The 16,248-nt window shown below is 39.3% G+C and overlaps 1 protein-coding gene across 9 annotated transcripts in view; it reads left to right on the forward strand.

Moving 5' to 3' along the window:
* LDB2 (LIM domain binding 2) overlaps positions 1-16,248 on the forward strand; it is a 265,730-nt gene that overhangs the window by 192,171 nt on the left and 57,311 nt on the right. For all 9 annotated transcript variants that reach the window (XM_025178423.2, XM_025178422.2, XM_025178424.2 and 6 more), the window contains exon 3: positions 15,244-15,416. In XM_025178423.2, coding sequence (XP_025034208.1) covers positions 15,244-15,416 — 173 coding nt within the window. The remainder of the gene's footprint in view (positions 1-15,243; positions 15,417-16,248) is intronic.

The following is a 16,248-nucleotide window of genomic DNA, read 5'->3' on the forward strand; positions in this document are numbered from 1 at the left end:
TTTTGTTGCCTTGAGGTCAGACTACATCAGTGTGCCTTACAAAGGACCAAAACCAGATTGAAAGGAAGCTGGTCCTGAGTGTGATAGTTCACTTATGGGGAAGAGAATTAGCCATTAACCTGTGCTTTGTTATATTCTCTTGGTGAAGCTTAAGATGTTGGTATGGACTTACAAGCCCTAAATGGACTAAGATATTGGAGATAATATCAGTCTTGCTTCCCAGTTCAGCAAAATACTTAATCATGTGCTGTGAGTGTACTTGATTTGACTACTAAGATGTGTAAAATTAGGTGCTTGTTGACTCAGGGCTGTTACGTAGGCTTATAGTGTGTATGCCCCAAAATCAACAACAAAAGGCAGATAGAATCTTTTTACTTGGAAATTATTGATTAAATGAAAGAGCAGCATATTATTTTAAAAAATGATGTAGGCCCTGAGGCACTATTTTGAGTGTGCTGGGGTGCTGAAGACATTCATAGTAGTCACTGCCAAAGAAGTTAAGGGATTGTCTGAAAATACAGCCATATGAGAAATTCAGGATGGCCTCCAATAACTGGATATTTGTTTGTCAACATCTTTTATTCCTTGAAGTGATTGCCTCTGGGAAGCAATATTGCCAGTGTAATTTCCTGCAGTGAAAGGAAAGTTATGGACTGTATCCTATAAATACTTTCTCAGGTGAATAATCCCACTGACATCATACATTTTTAAGGTGCAGTTTTAAGCTAGTCACAAAGTAATAAAGTGCTTTGGGATTCTTCAAGATGAAAGGTACCATAAAAATTAGGATGAATATTTTTTATCTATGATTAAATGACCTTGGTTATTGTGATAACACTGCAAGCCACTTACTGCTAAATTATTGCTTAAAGTTTAGCAAATATTGCTAAAAGAAAATATAATTTTACTCACTACCTATTGTAGCAAAAAGGGTATTTCCCAGATGTGAGAGGAAAGGCACTAGAAATGAAAGTTTTAAGTGTATCAACAGAAAAATGTAGCAGAATTAAGCAACATCTAAACATTGTGAGAACCACGACAGAACCCGCCCCACCACCTCACCTTCAGGGTGTCCCCTAACCCGCCTTCCACCAGGACAGCCTGGCTGTGTCTACACTGGCCACTTATTCCGGAAAATCAGCCGCTTTACGGAAAATCAGCTGATCTACTGTAAAATCATCAGTGCTTTTCCGGAAAAACTATGCTGCTCCCGTTCGGGCAAAAGTCCTTTTCCGGAAAACTGTTCCGGAAAAGGGCCAGTGTAGACAGCACAGATTTATTTTCCGCAAAAAAGCCCCGATTGCGAAAATGACGATCGGGGCTTTTTTGCGGAAAAGCGCATCTACATTGGCACGGATGCTTTTCTGGAAAAAGTTCTTTTCCGCAAAAGCATCCTGGCAATGTAGACGTGCTTTTTCCGAAAATACTTATAACGGAAAACTGTTCCGTTTTAAGCATTTTCAGAAAATCATGCCAGTGTAGACGTAGCCCCTGTGTATTGGCTATCCCTCCGCTCCCAGAGAGCCTCCAGATTTAAAGCCATTGCCTTCTCCTTTCTCTGCATCAAAGCCCTTCTGTTTTTAGCTTATATTTTTATAAAAGGTTTTTATAGCATTGTTGTGGTGACCAGGTTTTAATTTTTTTAAATCATTTCTTGACTATGGAGCTGTTTGTAGAGTGCAATCGTGCTCTTCCCTTACTCTGTCAGCAGTCTTGTTAAAATCAGTGATAGTGTTGCCTGAGTAGGGATTTCAGTATTGAGCTCATTTTTATTATTACAGTTATTTAATAATCCCTTCCCTTCCATTTACTCATGCATTTCCAGGGTCGAGACTTTTACAAATGATTTCTGGGCAAAATTTCTTCTGAGTTAATATGGACCAACACTCATGGAGTAAATGAAATAAATTGGCATTAGAGCAACAGAATGTGCAAAAATTCATCAGCTAAGCCACATGCCATTTTTACCATGTGCCCTAACACTATATGAGAGCTAATAAAGTGCCTACTTCTAATGTGCATATTCCAGCCTCACAATAAAAATCGGCCATTGAGATTAAATTTATCAAAAATCAATTGAACAGTCAAATATGTCAGCCACTGGGAGCTGACTTTCAAGTTGAGAAGTAAAAATAGAGTATAATCATTTGGCCATATATCCTACTGTAAAGTTTTAATTTATATTTTTGATTCATTTACATCATATTAATTGCCAGAAAAGTCTTTACTGAAGTCAGAACTAAATAACCTTTGCAAACTATAGGGCTAAGACCTGTCTACACACAAATGATCACTTTAACTATACCATATATCCTCTAGTGTGGACATAGTTATGATGTAGCTATTTCTCTGCAAGAAGGGGAATGAACTATATTAGTATAAGAGCAGGTCTACACTGGTGAAGAAAATGGATGCACGATACTCAACTCCAGCTAAGAGAATTACACCAATTTTCTGTGGCAGCCCCACAGTGGGATGTTGACGGGAGAAACACTTCTGTCGACTTCCCTTACTCCTCACAACAGGAGTAACGCTGCTGATTGGGAGTGCCCATAGTGTTCGATTTACCAGGTCTTTACTAGTGTCACTAAATTGAACCCAGAAGGATCAATCGCAAGAGCGTCAATCCTCTGGTAAGTGGAGTCATGGCCTAAGACATATTTATACTGGTATACTTGGGGTTGTTCCAAGTAAAACTAATTAACATACTGTACTTATATTGGTATAAAACTATGTTTACACCAGGCCTTAGGCTGTGAGAACAAAGAGTGTATTTTTTGTAATTCTTCTGGTTTTTACCTATATCATAAGCAACCTGTATTTGTAGTAATTAACTACATTGATGGACGATTTTGTTAGTCACCATAATAGAGGCTTGAAAATATGGTAGGCACTGTCCAGTTCACTCTGAAGATCTTCAGAGGAAGATGATGATAGATTACTTGGGGTGTCTCAAAGGTTTTAATTCCATTGTAGGGTTCAATGTATCATTGAGAAACACTGACAAAATGATAAGGATCATATCTGCTCTTTATTTGTGGTATAATTTTTAAGAGCATTTCCTTTTCCTGTTTTAATCTCTCTGTGGAGACTTATAGAATCATAGAATAATAGGACTGGAAGGGACCTCGAGAGGACATCGAGTCCAGCCCTCTACCCTCAAGGCAGGACCAAGCTCTGTCTACACCATCCCTGACAGATGTCTATCTAACCTGTTCTTAAATATCTCCAGAGAGGGAGATTCCACCACCTCCCTTGGCAATTTATTCCAATATTTGACCACCCTGACAGTTAGGAATTTTTTCCTAATATCCAATCTAAACCTCCCTTGCTGCACTTTAAGCCCATTACTCCTTGTCCTGTCCTCAGTAACCAAGAGGAACAAATTTTCTCCTTCCTCCTTGTGACACCCTTTTAGATATTTGAAAACCGCTATCATGTCCCCCCTTAATCTTCTTTTTTCCAAACTAAACAAGCCCAGTTCATGAAGCCTGGCTTCATAGGTCATGTTCTCTAAACCTTTAATCATTCTTGTCGCTCTTCTCTGCACCCTTTCCAATTTCTCCACATCTTTCTTGAAATGTGACGCCCAGAACTGGACACAGTACTCCAGCTGAGGCCTAACTAGTGCAAAGTAGAGCGGCAGAATGACTTCACGAGTTTTGCTTACAACACACCTGTTGATACAACCTAGAATCATATTTGCTTTTTTTGCAACAGCATCACACTGTTGACTCATATTCAACTTGTGGTCCACTATGACCCCTAGATCCCTTTCCGCCATGCTCCTTCCTAGACAGTCGCTTCCCATCTTGTATGTATGGAACTGATTGTTCCTTCCTAAGTGGAGCACTTTGCATTTCTCTTTATTAAACCTCATCCTGTTTACCTCTGACCATTTCTCTAACTTGCTAAGGTCATTTTGAATTATGTTCCTATCCTCCAAAGAAGTTGCAACCCCACCCAGTTTGGTATCATCTGCAAACTTATATGTTAAAAAAATCTGTTCATCCATTTAACTTTTGTTCTTTGTATAATAAACAAAGTGTTTTATTATGGAACAAGGGTGCTGGAACTCCATGTGTTGGGGATGCTAAGCTTGAAATGATTTCCATCATATACAGAGTTTACAGTTTTGTTCAACGGCTTTTAGCACTCCAAACATAAAAATTCCAACACCACTGTTATGGGATATCATTGGCTGCCACCACTCTTCACCACTTGGGCACTAGTTTTCCCACAAATCTGTTATTTTGCAAGTACCGAGGTACTATATTAAAAAGGGTTTCCTGAGCACAACTAATTGTGACATATTTATTTATTGTGTATAAATACTGAACAAATTGTCATAAACATGTATTCTTCAGGGTCTGGGTTTTGTGTCTAAAAAAGAAGCATAATTTTTTGAGGGAGAGTGAGTGAAGGCAGACCTATAGGGGAAGAAAGTTCAAGTGGAGTCAGAAATTAGGGTAGTAAGTAATATAACAGAGAAGGAACAGCTAATCCACACCAAGACACAGGGGGGACTTCCACTGAAGTTGCCTCATGGGGAACATCTGTCCTAGAAGGGGAAGAATATTTCCTTTTTAAAAAAAGTCATTTGCCAACAGTCTCAATCTGTCACTATAAGCAAATTAACATATTACCTAATTCAAATTGAACTGCAGGCTTTTTGAGGGCCCACTTTAGGCTGGTCTGTTGGGAAAATCCTCATTTCCCCTACAAGTTTTGGCCCTAGGAAGGCACTGAAGAAATGTGCAGTCATTTCCATTAAATATTTAGTTGTACCATGAATAGAGGCAAATAAACTCAGCCATGGCAAAAGATTATTTTAGTATTTCTGAAGTGTTGATCATATTGCAGATGACATGGAGAAATGATTGTTCCATCCTTAGTAACATGAGAGACTCAACTACTCAAACAAACAAAGGAACAAAGAAAGCCTCTTTGCAGTGGAGTGACGTGAGTTTTGCTGTGGGATGAAGTCAATGTGTGTAGCAAACTGTTCTGTGCTGAACAAAAGAGAAGAGTGAGACTTTGACTGTTATTAGCAAATTGTAACATAAGCAAATCATCGCCCCAAACATATGCTCTTTCTTATCAAGCATTGAGAAGTACTGCGTCATTAAGAGCTGAGTCTTGTAGTCTCTTAATTCAAGTGTACTCCCGGTATTTAAGAGAGAATCTCTTCAGGACGTTAGGATTTAACCCTAAAATGTTCTTTGAATCAGTACCGCGAAAACCAATTAATGTTTCACCACAGTAAGGCATTATAGAAGTCATGCTCCCATACTACACATTATCCCACTGTGTAGACAAATCCTTAGATGTTCATGTCCTAGTTACTGTGTTTGTCTGAATAGCAGAGCACATCTGCAGAATGGTTTTAAACTGTGCAGGTATTATGCAGTTAACACATATTCTGTTACCACTTGAATCAATACTCTTACTATGGTCTGAGTATACTTCTCAAGAGTACCTAATTTCACTGTTGCTCCAAAGTTACCTGTGTTCCACTCAAATTTGGCCAAAGATGGGGTTTTGGGTGTGAGGGGGGGCAGCAGTCATGTGCTCCAGGACTCAGCTTGATTTTCATCCCATTCCCTAGACTATCAGGGTGTAAGGGAAAAGTACTCACATGCCGTGTACTCACCAGCCAGGTGTGAGAGACATGCATGGCATGCAAGTACTTTCCCCTCACTTCCTGATAGTCCGGGGAATGGGATGAAAAGCAAGCTGCTTACTGGAGTACACAGCTGCTGCTCCTCCTACCCTCTCAAAACTCCACCCTTGAATTTGATGTCCCCTTATTTTTATGCTTGAAAATGGCTTATGGAACAGAAGCTATAGAATGAGTTATTTACACTCAAGGAATTAATCCCGCAACAGTTTAAAATTCCCACATGAAGCTATTTTTGCACTCATTTCATCCTACATGTGGGCCACTCTCTAGTAGTTTGAAATCATGAGCACAACAGGTTCCTGAAGCTGTTTATCCACTGTTTTTTTTAAACTGCTTCTCACTGTTCTTTACATATATCAGTTCCAAAAGTTGCAAATTGTTGTGACAAATATACATAGAAAAGGTAGCCTAATGATTATATGAAAGATGGAAAATAGCCCACAGTTGTAGGGAAAGGGTCATTTCCTCATCAGTGCAGATTTGCTACAGAACATACAATACACACTTGCTATTGTGCACATTTATTTCTGTATAATTGAGTAAGATTTTATGGGGAACAGTGTGCAATATATGTTCTGACTGAAGCATGGAAACTTGATACATTCCTTGCTCTCTGCTGAAAATGGTTTGATACGATTTTGTCAGAAATCTGCTTTGTTTTGTTGGTGCACTGGTTTTTTAACTTAATAAACTTTCATATTTAAAATAAACAGAACGTTTTAAAACCATGGAATATTTATTCCAATTATTTTAATGCAGTTCTTGCATACTGTTTGTGACTTTCTCTACAGTTATTTTCAATTAATATTTTAAGAAGTAAAAGAATGAAAGAAAAAGAAAAAACACTTCGCAGTACAAAAGGAAATCAAAGCTAACTGCCAACAACTTTGTGGGTGGGGAAAAAAGAATTATGGTTATTATTAAACATATATGTGACTGACAACTGATGTTATCCACTGGTGAGATATTGTTCATATAAAATTTCCAGAAAATCATACTGGTTATCAATCCACATATGCTCAGTACTGACTTTTGAATCTGAGAATTTCTTGTGATCTTCCATATTCTCTAAACTGCTTACCTCTCACAAATTCTCTATACATGGTCCTCACTGTAAAGTACCCTTTGATGCAGCTATGGACATATGTTTCTCTGCTACTGTTTGTAAATTGACTGTGGATCCAGTTTAGATGCTGGATTGACAATCCTGGAACATGAAGTTGTCTGTCCATAGAATAGGCAAACTTTCTCTCCCACGCTGTCTACCAATAATCCCAGTCCTGACCTGAAAAGATGTCTTTTGAGGTTGAAGTGGTCATCATATGATGTCCTTGAGCTCTTTTGCATCTACCAATTGGAAAGTTTAGAGCAAGTGATGGTGATACTCACATTTGTCTGCTATGAAATGAACTGAGACCAGAAACAAAGGCTCATGAGCAGCTGATAAAGATAGGTTGATACTGACTTGATATGGATGTAAACAAAAGTGTTAGAAGTGAAAGTCTCCAGCTTATGTTCACAATCCTCTGGCTCATTACCCCTTAACTTGTTGTTATATATTTGTAAGGGTGTGCACTGGTGAGAGAGATCTCTCTTTTCATTCAGAGTAATACTGTATCAGGAGGGTATCTTCCTGCACGAAGGCTATAAATGGTGAGGGCTCATTTTGAGCACAGTTAAGGATCTTTTATCCATGGTCCTCCAGCTTCCAGAACATATCCGCATGGCTTCATGTGGAGACTGTTTGGAGATCGAGTTCTAGAACATGTTTGCTCCAGTGAATCTGGCAGAAAGGATCTTGTTGCTTGATTGTCTATTCTCATGGTAACTAATTGAATGTTTATATTGCTTTTTGTCCTAAAGGATCCCAAACATAATGACCAGATCCTTAAATTGGGTAAATTTGCATAGCTCCATTGATTTCAATGAAACAGTGTCAGTTTACACCAGATGATGATCTGACCCAGTGTAGTGAAAGATGAAATGTGCATAGGGGTCACTTAACCCACCACTGAAATTCAATAGTCTTTCCATTCTTTCAGTAGTGTCTAGAAGTTCTTCACATCATTTCCTGTGGCAACCAAGTATTGATTCAGAGGTCTCCCATCTATATTCTGATCAGCCCAACTCCAGTTAGCTTGTGACAGGCTCACAGCACCAGAGAGTGTATGGTTACTATCACTTTGGCTTAATGTCACTATGCTTGTTCATGCACATAATTTTTCTGTAATGTAATCTTCAATATACTGCTGAAGTCAACAAAAGTCAGAGAGTAGATGTCTGTTTCATCTAGTAAAAGTGGGTTATTCGCCTGTCTTTTGTTTATCCCTTTTTGTTGGGCTGTCATTTGAATTTTATGTATGTGTCCTTATTTCTTTAGACCATTTATCTGGGTATCATTTTCTATGTTGTTGTGGTACTATGTGCTGGCAAGGATTGCATATGCTCCTCTAAAATGCCTGTCCTGCACAATCTCCATCATTTTTATGGTCTTGCATTTTGTCACTTTTTTTCTTGCACTTGGTTGTGGTTTGTTATGTTTTGACAGTAGAATGTCATAAAAGCCATGGATAACTTCTTTGGCTTGTCGTTGAAACTTTCTTCTGTGCAATTACTGAACCAAGTCAGCTAAATAATTAATACGGACAGCGTTCACAGACCAACCTGTAACTATGATTATATTAAGGCAACACATTTGTTTGTTATATTAGCACTCTGTTGAAAGTACACATATTTGTGCCTTTTACTGAACCCAAAGCTGAAATTTGAGATGTTAGGTCTTCACTAGGGAATGAAGGCTCTTTGTCACAGACAGGTTTTTCCAATCATGTAAAATTAATAATTGACCATATGTTTCTTAAAAAATGAAAAGTGGGCAAACGATTAGATCATAATGCTTCCCGGAACTCTTCCAGATTATAAATCTAAATCCATCTTCAATTAGAAGTCTTGAATTCTGTGTTGGGTCTGTTGTGAGCTTCCAGTAACTTAGGTCTGCTGTTCAACCCCCAAGCCGTGTGAGATGTTATATTATCTTTTTATGATTGGTAAGCCAATAAAAAAACACTGCAAACTTATATAGGTCTATTATAATACCTTTTATATGGGTCATTTAAAAGCACTCTAAGGCTTGAAGGTGGTGCAGAATGCAGTGGCATACTTTCTGAGCGGAGATGATTGGAAGATAGCTAACATGACACCAATATTTAAAAAGGTCTCTAGAGGTGATAGTGACAATTACAGGCCAATAAGTCTAATGTCAGTACCGGGCAAATTAGTTGAAACTATAGTAAAGAATACAATTGTCAGACACATGGGTGAATATAATTTGTTGGGGGAAAGTCAACATGGTTTCTGTAAAGGGAAATCATGCCTTATTAATCTGCTAGAGTTCTATGAGGGGGGTCAACAAACATGTGGACAAGGGGGATCCAGTGGATGTAGTATACTTAGATTTCCAGAAAGCCTTTGACAAAGTCCTTCAACAAAGGCTCTTAAGTAAAGATAAGAGGGAAGGTCCTTTCTTGAATTGATAACTGGTTAAAAGACAGGAAACAGAGGGTAGGAATAAATGGTAAGTTTTCTGAGTGGAGAGAGGTAACTAGAGGGGTCCCCCAAGGGTCTGTCCTAGGACCCATCCTATTCAACTTATTTATAAATGATCTAGAGAAAGGAATAAACAGTAAAGTGGCAAAATTTGCAAATGATACCAAACTGCTCAAGATAGTTAAGACCAAAGCAGACTATGAAGAGCTTCAAAAAAATCACACCAAACTAAGTGATTTGGCAACAAAATGGGAAATTAAATTTAATGTTTCAAGCGGAGTGCCCCAAGGTTTGGTTCTAGGACCGGTTTTGTTCAGTATCTTGATGAATGACCTGGATGAGGGGATGGATTGCACCCTTAGCAAGTTTGCGGATGACACTAAGCTAGGGGGAGATACACTTGAGGGCAGAGATAGGGTCCAGAGTGACTTAGACAAATTGGAGGATTGGGCCACAAGAAATCTGATTAGGTTCAACAAGGACAAGTGCAGAGTCCTGCACTTGGGACGAAAGAATCCCAAGCATTGTTACAAGCTGGGGACCAACCAGCTAAGTAGTAGTTCTGCAGAAAAGGCCCTGGGGATTACAGTGGATGAGAAGCTGGATGTGAGTCAACAGTGTGCCCTTGTAGCCAAGAAGGCTAATGGCATATTAGGTTGCATTAGGAGGAGCATTGCCAGCAGATCCAGAGATGTTGTTATTCCCCTTTATTTGGCTCTTGTGAGGCCACATCTGGAGTATTGTATCCAGTTCTGGGCCCCCAATTACAGGAAGGATGTGGACTCATTGGAGAGGGTCCAGTGGAGGGCAACCAAAATGATTAGGGGGTTGGAGCATATGATTTAGGAGGAGAGGCTGAGAGAGTTGCAGAAGCAAAGAGTGAGGGGGGATTTGATAGCAGCCTTCAACTTTCTGAAGGGAGGTTCCAAAGAGGCTGGAGAGAGGCTGTTCTCAGTAGTGATGGAAGGCAGAACAAGGAACAATGGCCTCAAGTTGCGGTGGGAGAGGTCTAGGTTGGAAATTAGGAAAAACTATTTCACTAGGAGAGTGGTGAAGCACTGGAATGGGTTACCTAGGGAAGTAGTGGAATCTCCATCCCTAGATATTTTTAAGTCTCGGCTTGACAAAGCCCTGGCAGGGTTGATTAAGTTGGGATTGGTCCTGCCTAGGGCAGGGGGTTGGACTTGATGACTTTCTGAGCTCTCTTCCAGCTCTATGGTTCTATGATTCTATGAAAATCTCAAATTCAGCTGTATACTTAAGTACGGTTAAAAAAATACACTTACAGGCATCTTGTGCATATTTGAAAATAGGCATAAAAATAAATATATCATTATACTGTATGGTATTCATAGAAACATAGTACTGGCAGAGACCTTGAGAGGTCATCAGTCCAATTCCCTCACTGAGGCAGGACCCAAGTACACTTAGACCGCCCCGACAGACGTTTGTCTAACCTATTTTTTAAAGCACCACAGGCTAGGGTTCTACAACCTCGGTTGGAAGCCTATTCCAATACTTATCCTTATAGTTAGAACAGTTTTCCTAATATCTGACCTAAATTTCCCTTGCTGCAGATTAAGCTGTTTAGTTGTTGTCCTGTATGATGGGAGGTATACCCCACACTGGAATTGAAGGGGTCAAGGAACAATTCTGGGCGCAGGCTCTCCCTACTGCAGAGCATGCTTCGGCTGGAGGTGGAGCTTAAAAGGGAGCCAAACACCCCAGCAGGAGCCTTACAAGGCAGTGAAAGAGAGATGTTCCCTGACACCTTGTGAAGAAAGATGCTACAAAAAACTTTCACTTAGTGAAAGAAACTGCATCCGAATTTTCAGTAATATTCCTTTTCTTTGCCATTTTGTCAAACTGTAAGACTGTTGGGCTGTGTCTACACTGGCAAGTTATTCCGGAAAATCAGCCGCTTTTCCAGAAAACCTTGCCAGCTGTCTACACTGGCCGCTTGAATTTCTGGAAAAGCACTGACGATCTAATGTAAAATCATCAGTGCTTTTCCGGAAAAACTACGCTGCTCCCGTTCGGGCAAAGTCTTTTTCTGGAAAACTGTTCTGGAAAACGGCCAGTGTAGACAGCACAATAGTGTTTTCTGCAAAAAAGCCCCAATCGCGAAAATGACGATCGGGGCTTTTTTGCGGAAAAGCGTGTCTAGATTAGCCACGGACGCTTTTCCGGAAAAAGTGCTTTTCTGGAAAAGCATCCTGCCAATCTAGATGTGCTTTTCCGGAAATACTTTTAACGGAAAATCACATGTAAGCTGTGATTGCTCTGGATGGATTGGCCACCAGGGCACCTGTGCTCTTTTCCTCTTCTTGCGAAAGAACTCCCTCTTCCCCGTCCACACACACTTTTTTCTGAAAAAGCTCTTTCAGAAAAAGGCTTCTTCCTCATAGAAAGAGGTTTACCAATATCGGAAAAAACCCTCAGTTCTTTCAATTTTTTTTTTAAAGAACACAATTGCAGAGAGCTGTGTTTCCGAAAAAACTCTGTAGTGTAGACATACCCTGAGAGTTGAAAAGTGGAGACTATGACTTATTGGTCAAGGAGACAGGAATTAGGACCCAAGGGTAGAGCAGGCTGTGACCCAGGTAGGAAAGGAAGCTGGGACTGGTAGCCCTGGAAGAAGGAAAACTTGAACTGGTTGGCCAAGGAGGCTATGTCTGAGATCTGTGGAGAGAAGACTGGCACTGAGGAACATGTATATGTGGAGAAAACAGGGAGCCAGTTGTCTGAGTGGAGGAAAATATTGAGATCAGATGAAGAGCTGAGAAAGAGGGGGCACATTAGGACTGATTGGACAGGGAACTGGTGGGCGGAACATGAGAAGGGGGCATGAGAGAGAAGTCTGTCAAGCAGATATTTAAATCCCCCGCGGATTTCCCTACGACGACTGGTGAAATTTACATGCCCCTTCCGGAAAAGGGGCCAGTGTAGACGTAGCCACAGTGTATAGAATGAAGGAGAACTGGGAATGGCTGGACAAAGAGACTGGGACATGGTGCAGCAGGGATGAGACTGAGATTGGATGAGGCTGTTGAGAGACCTGGCCAATAGGGGACAGGGAGAGAGACACAGTTGGGGTAAGGCACCTAGGAAGGGGAAACTGGAACTGGCTGGATAAGGAGACTGGAGAAAAGGAGTGAAGGGGACAGATACTACCTGGGAAGGGAGATTAGGACTTTTGGGTGAACCAACTGCTTGTGTAAATATGCCATATAATGGAACTGCTGTTTTTCCAGTTTGCTTTATTAAAAGAGGAAATTACACACAAGGACCTACATTAAAATAACATTAACCAAGTTGCAAAATCAAGCACTTGAAACTTAGGAAATAAAATTAACGTTGTCTCTGCAACTTTTATTCCTTCCCTTTGTGTGTATGCATTATGATATAGTCTTTAATTACAAGATCACCTACTTTTTTCCCACAGAACTCCTGCCTCACTCAGTGCACAGCATGGATGCTGCTCAATTGTTTGTATTGACACTCCCTCAGTATCCCAATTCTAGGTGCTCCATTCCAAGTGGAGAAAGCTTGGTTAGGATTTTTGTTTAATTTGGGCATTTCATTTTGGGTAGTTTTGGTTTTACAGATGTATAATTAGTGTGTGAGTGTGCATGTGTGCTGTGTTTAAATACAGACACCATACTGCAACAAAGTTCTCACGCTCCTTCACAGCATGGGGCACATCTTTACAGAGAGATAACCATGGGGACACCTCCCTTCCCATTCATGATTGTGGGAACCCTAACACTTCCATACACAGCTGCATGACATCCCTGTGGCAATCATAGCTATTGCTTATGTGGAAAAGTAATAACAGGAAAGTATTCAATATATTTTTATCTTTCTTTAATGTGTTGCAGCAGCTGGAAACAAGGAGGAAAGCTAGCACTATGTGACCAGGCCACTTTGGGAACCACTTATCAAACTATTTTAAATGGCATTTAAAATATTTTCACAATATTCATGCATTGCACAAGGAATATGAATATACATGTATTGCAATCACTAGAAATTCTGGCTTTTCATATCAGGCAGTAAGTGCACAGGATGATTAACAAGAAACTTAATTTGTCCTAATTAGCCTTAAGGGAGCAACAAATTAACTTGATGGATACATGTTTCATTTCAAAATATACTGTACTGAAGAACATAGGAAATTGTTACTTAAAACTTCAGAAAAGTTTTCTTCTGTTTCACTGGACTTTAGTTTCTCTAATTACATTTGAATACTATAGAAAAATAATCCATACTTTTGATATATGGGTGGTTTTTTGGTATGGTATTGTTCAAATTATACATCAACTTGTTAGCTCTATTTAGGGACTTCAGTATAGAATTATAAGTTACATTGAAAACATCAGTGTTAAGGCATTTGTAGCCATATTAAAGTTCAATATCTTAGCAAAAACTTTTAATAAACTTTTATATATTTTCTCTATTTACTTATCTGCTGTACTGTTATATTATAATAAAGAGAGATTTATTGAACCCTCAGATTTTTCTGGCACAATTCAGTTGTCTGAGACAATTTAGGTATATATGATACTTTTGAAACTAATGTAGAAATACCTAAACTACTTTCACAAAAGTGCACATACTTTTTAATTCCCAATTCCCACTCCCAAATATATAAATAGGGCCAATTCCTTAGTTCTTATGTAAGCAAAACTCCAAAGGAAGTCAATTTTAAAAAATTACCTTCAAAACATACAGAACAAGACAGAAAGACATGAACTCAGTGGTCTGTCTGAGCTAGGAGTTAGAGTTGTAGTCTGGGCTCTGATACTGACTTCTCTATTGGCTTAGACTAAGTCACTTAAACTTTTTGTCTTAAGTTTATATGAGATGGGAAACAATCTGCCTTCTCACCCTTCCCCCACATAATGGAGTTAATCTTTACTTAATATTGCACAGGGATTTGCAAAACATATTTCAGATGAAAAACATAATATACTGTAAACTCAAAATATTAATTGTCATTCTAAAAATACAGTATTGATCTGTTTATAAAGTACTAATCCCTATGTTTTGCTATTTTAAGTTGCTGATGGCAGCCAACCTGTCTGCAAAAATGGAGCAAGAAAACATCAGTTGCACATAACACATTTCCCTTGGATGTCTGTTTCTGCTACTACTTAGTGCAACTGAAAAACATTCTGAACTCATAATTAGTATTAATATTATTAGTATTACTATTAGCAGCTAAGTCCCGCTGCTCTTATTCAAAACTGCCATGGATTTCACTGATGTGAATTCTTTGAGAGCTGTTTCCAAGGTTTGCAGGGTTTGTCCCTTGAAGTCTAGGAGTTGGGGTTTAAAAAACATATGCAGGCTGGTCTATTGGTCAAATCTACCTTTGTACATGGTTCATCTCCTAGTCAGGGAATATCTATATTGCAACAAAAACCCTGCAGCACTGAGTCTCAGAGACTAGGTCAGCTGATTTGAGCTATGGCTGTGAGGTTAAAAATTGCAGAGTAAACCTTTGCGTTAGGGCTGGAGCCTGAACTCTTAAGATTCCCCCCTCAACATGGGGTTCTTAGAGCCTGAGCTCCAGCCAAACCTTAGGTATCATTCTTCAATACAATTGTATAGCCCTACAGCTCAAGTCCCACAAGCCAAAGTCTGCTGACCTGGGCCAACCACCACTCAGTTGGTTGGCCAACCACTGGGCCAACCAGCCATCTCAGCACAGGCTGAACACCTGTGCCTTTTTATCAGCCATTTTAGATCATATAGGCAACTATTTGCATTTGAATTGAAAAAGTGATCTTTGGTGGGCTCTGTGTTCTTAGCCTGTGGATTTATATATAGTATTGAGCTGTCATGCTCTTTTTCAATCACGGGATTTTGGTTTTCTTTCAATAGCTCTCACTCCATTCAACAAACTATGTTAGTTATATATAATTATATAGATAATTTTATATATTTTTTATCATGTTTGTTATAACCTAGAGTATTTGTTGATTTTTCGTTTTGTGTTTTTCTCACAGCCATTGGAAGGACCCTAATTCCTCGTTATTTTAGTACTGTCTTTGAAGGAGGTGTAACAGACCTGTATTACGTTCTCAAGCACTCAAAAGAGTCATACCACAACTCATCTATCACAGTGGACTGTGATCAATGCACCATGGTCACCCAGCATGGAAAACCCATGTTTACCAAGGTAACAGGAAAGACTCAGTGAAACATATTGTGGTGCTTTTGTTTTGTTTTCATGGAGTATTGATGGATAATTATTACTGTGTTTTTCTGAAAGGATGTGTTGATTTCAGTACCTCAAACACTATCATCTCTTTAGATTTTGCATTATTATTATTATTATTATTATTTGTTACATGACTGGAAAGCGTTGTGGGCACCTTTTACAAACTTCCTAGAAGTTTTGCAAGAGAAGGAACATACAACTAAGCCATCAAAGACACCTAATTTATAGAAACAGTTTCAGCTGCCTCTGTACTTTTCTCTCATCCTTCATTTTAAAATAACAGATTATCTTCTTTTATTCTCATTGTATGAACCTGTACAATCTCAGATGGCTAAATCCCTCTCTTTGAATGGAGAAAAGCACAAGACGGATGGGACTGAAGAAATGTATCTGAGCCTTTAGAGAACATGTTCTATGTTCCTTGTTGGCATGTGGGACTGATGAGGTTCTAGTGTAGCCAGAGAGTATGGAGGTGCTGGCGCTATGATGGCTGAGCATTTGTAGGGTAATCATGACATAGTCTGACCATGTAGAACTTGTTCCATCAGATCACACTGACTTTCTGACTACCATGTTCACATATCTCATTCACAATATTTTCATGACATTGAGATTGAATTAGGGGTAAGGCTGGCCAGAAAACAAGAATTTTGTTTTGTGAACATTTTTGAGGTTTCAGCATTTGGATCCATTCCCTGGAATTGAAATCAAGTTATCTTGAATTCTTTTGCCAAAACAAAACAAAAACACAATGGGGGGTGAGGGATAAAGTAGCCTGGAGATTAGGACA

Source organism: Pelodiscus sinensis, chromosome 5 (assembly GCF_049634645.1).
Source record: "Pelodiscus sinensis isolate JC-2024 chromosome 5, ASM4963464v1, whole genome shotgun sequence".
In the NCBI taxonomy this organism is placed as follows: Eukaryota; Metazoa; Chordata; order Testudines; family Trionychidae; genus Pelodiscus; species Pelodiscus sinensis.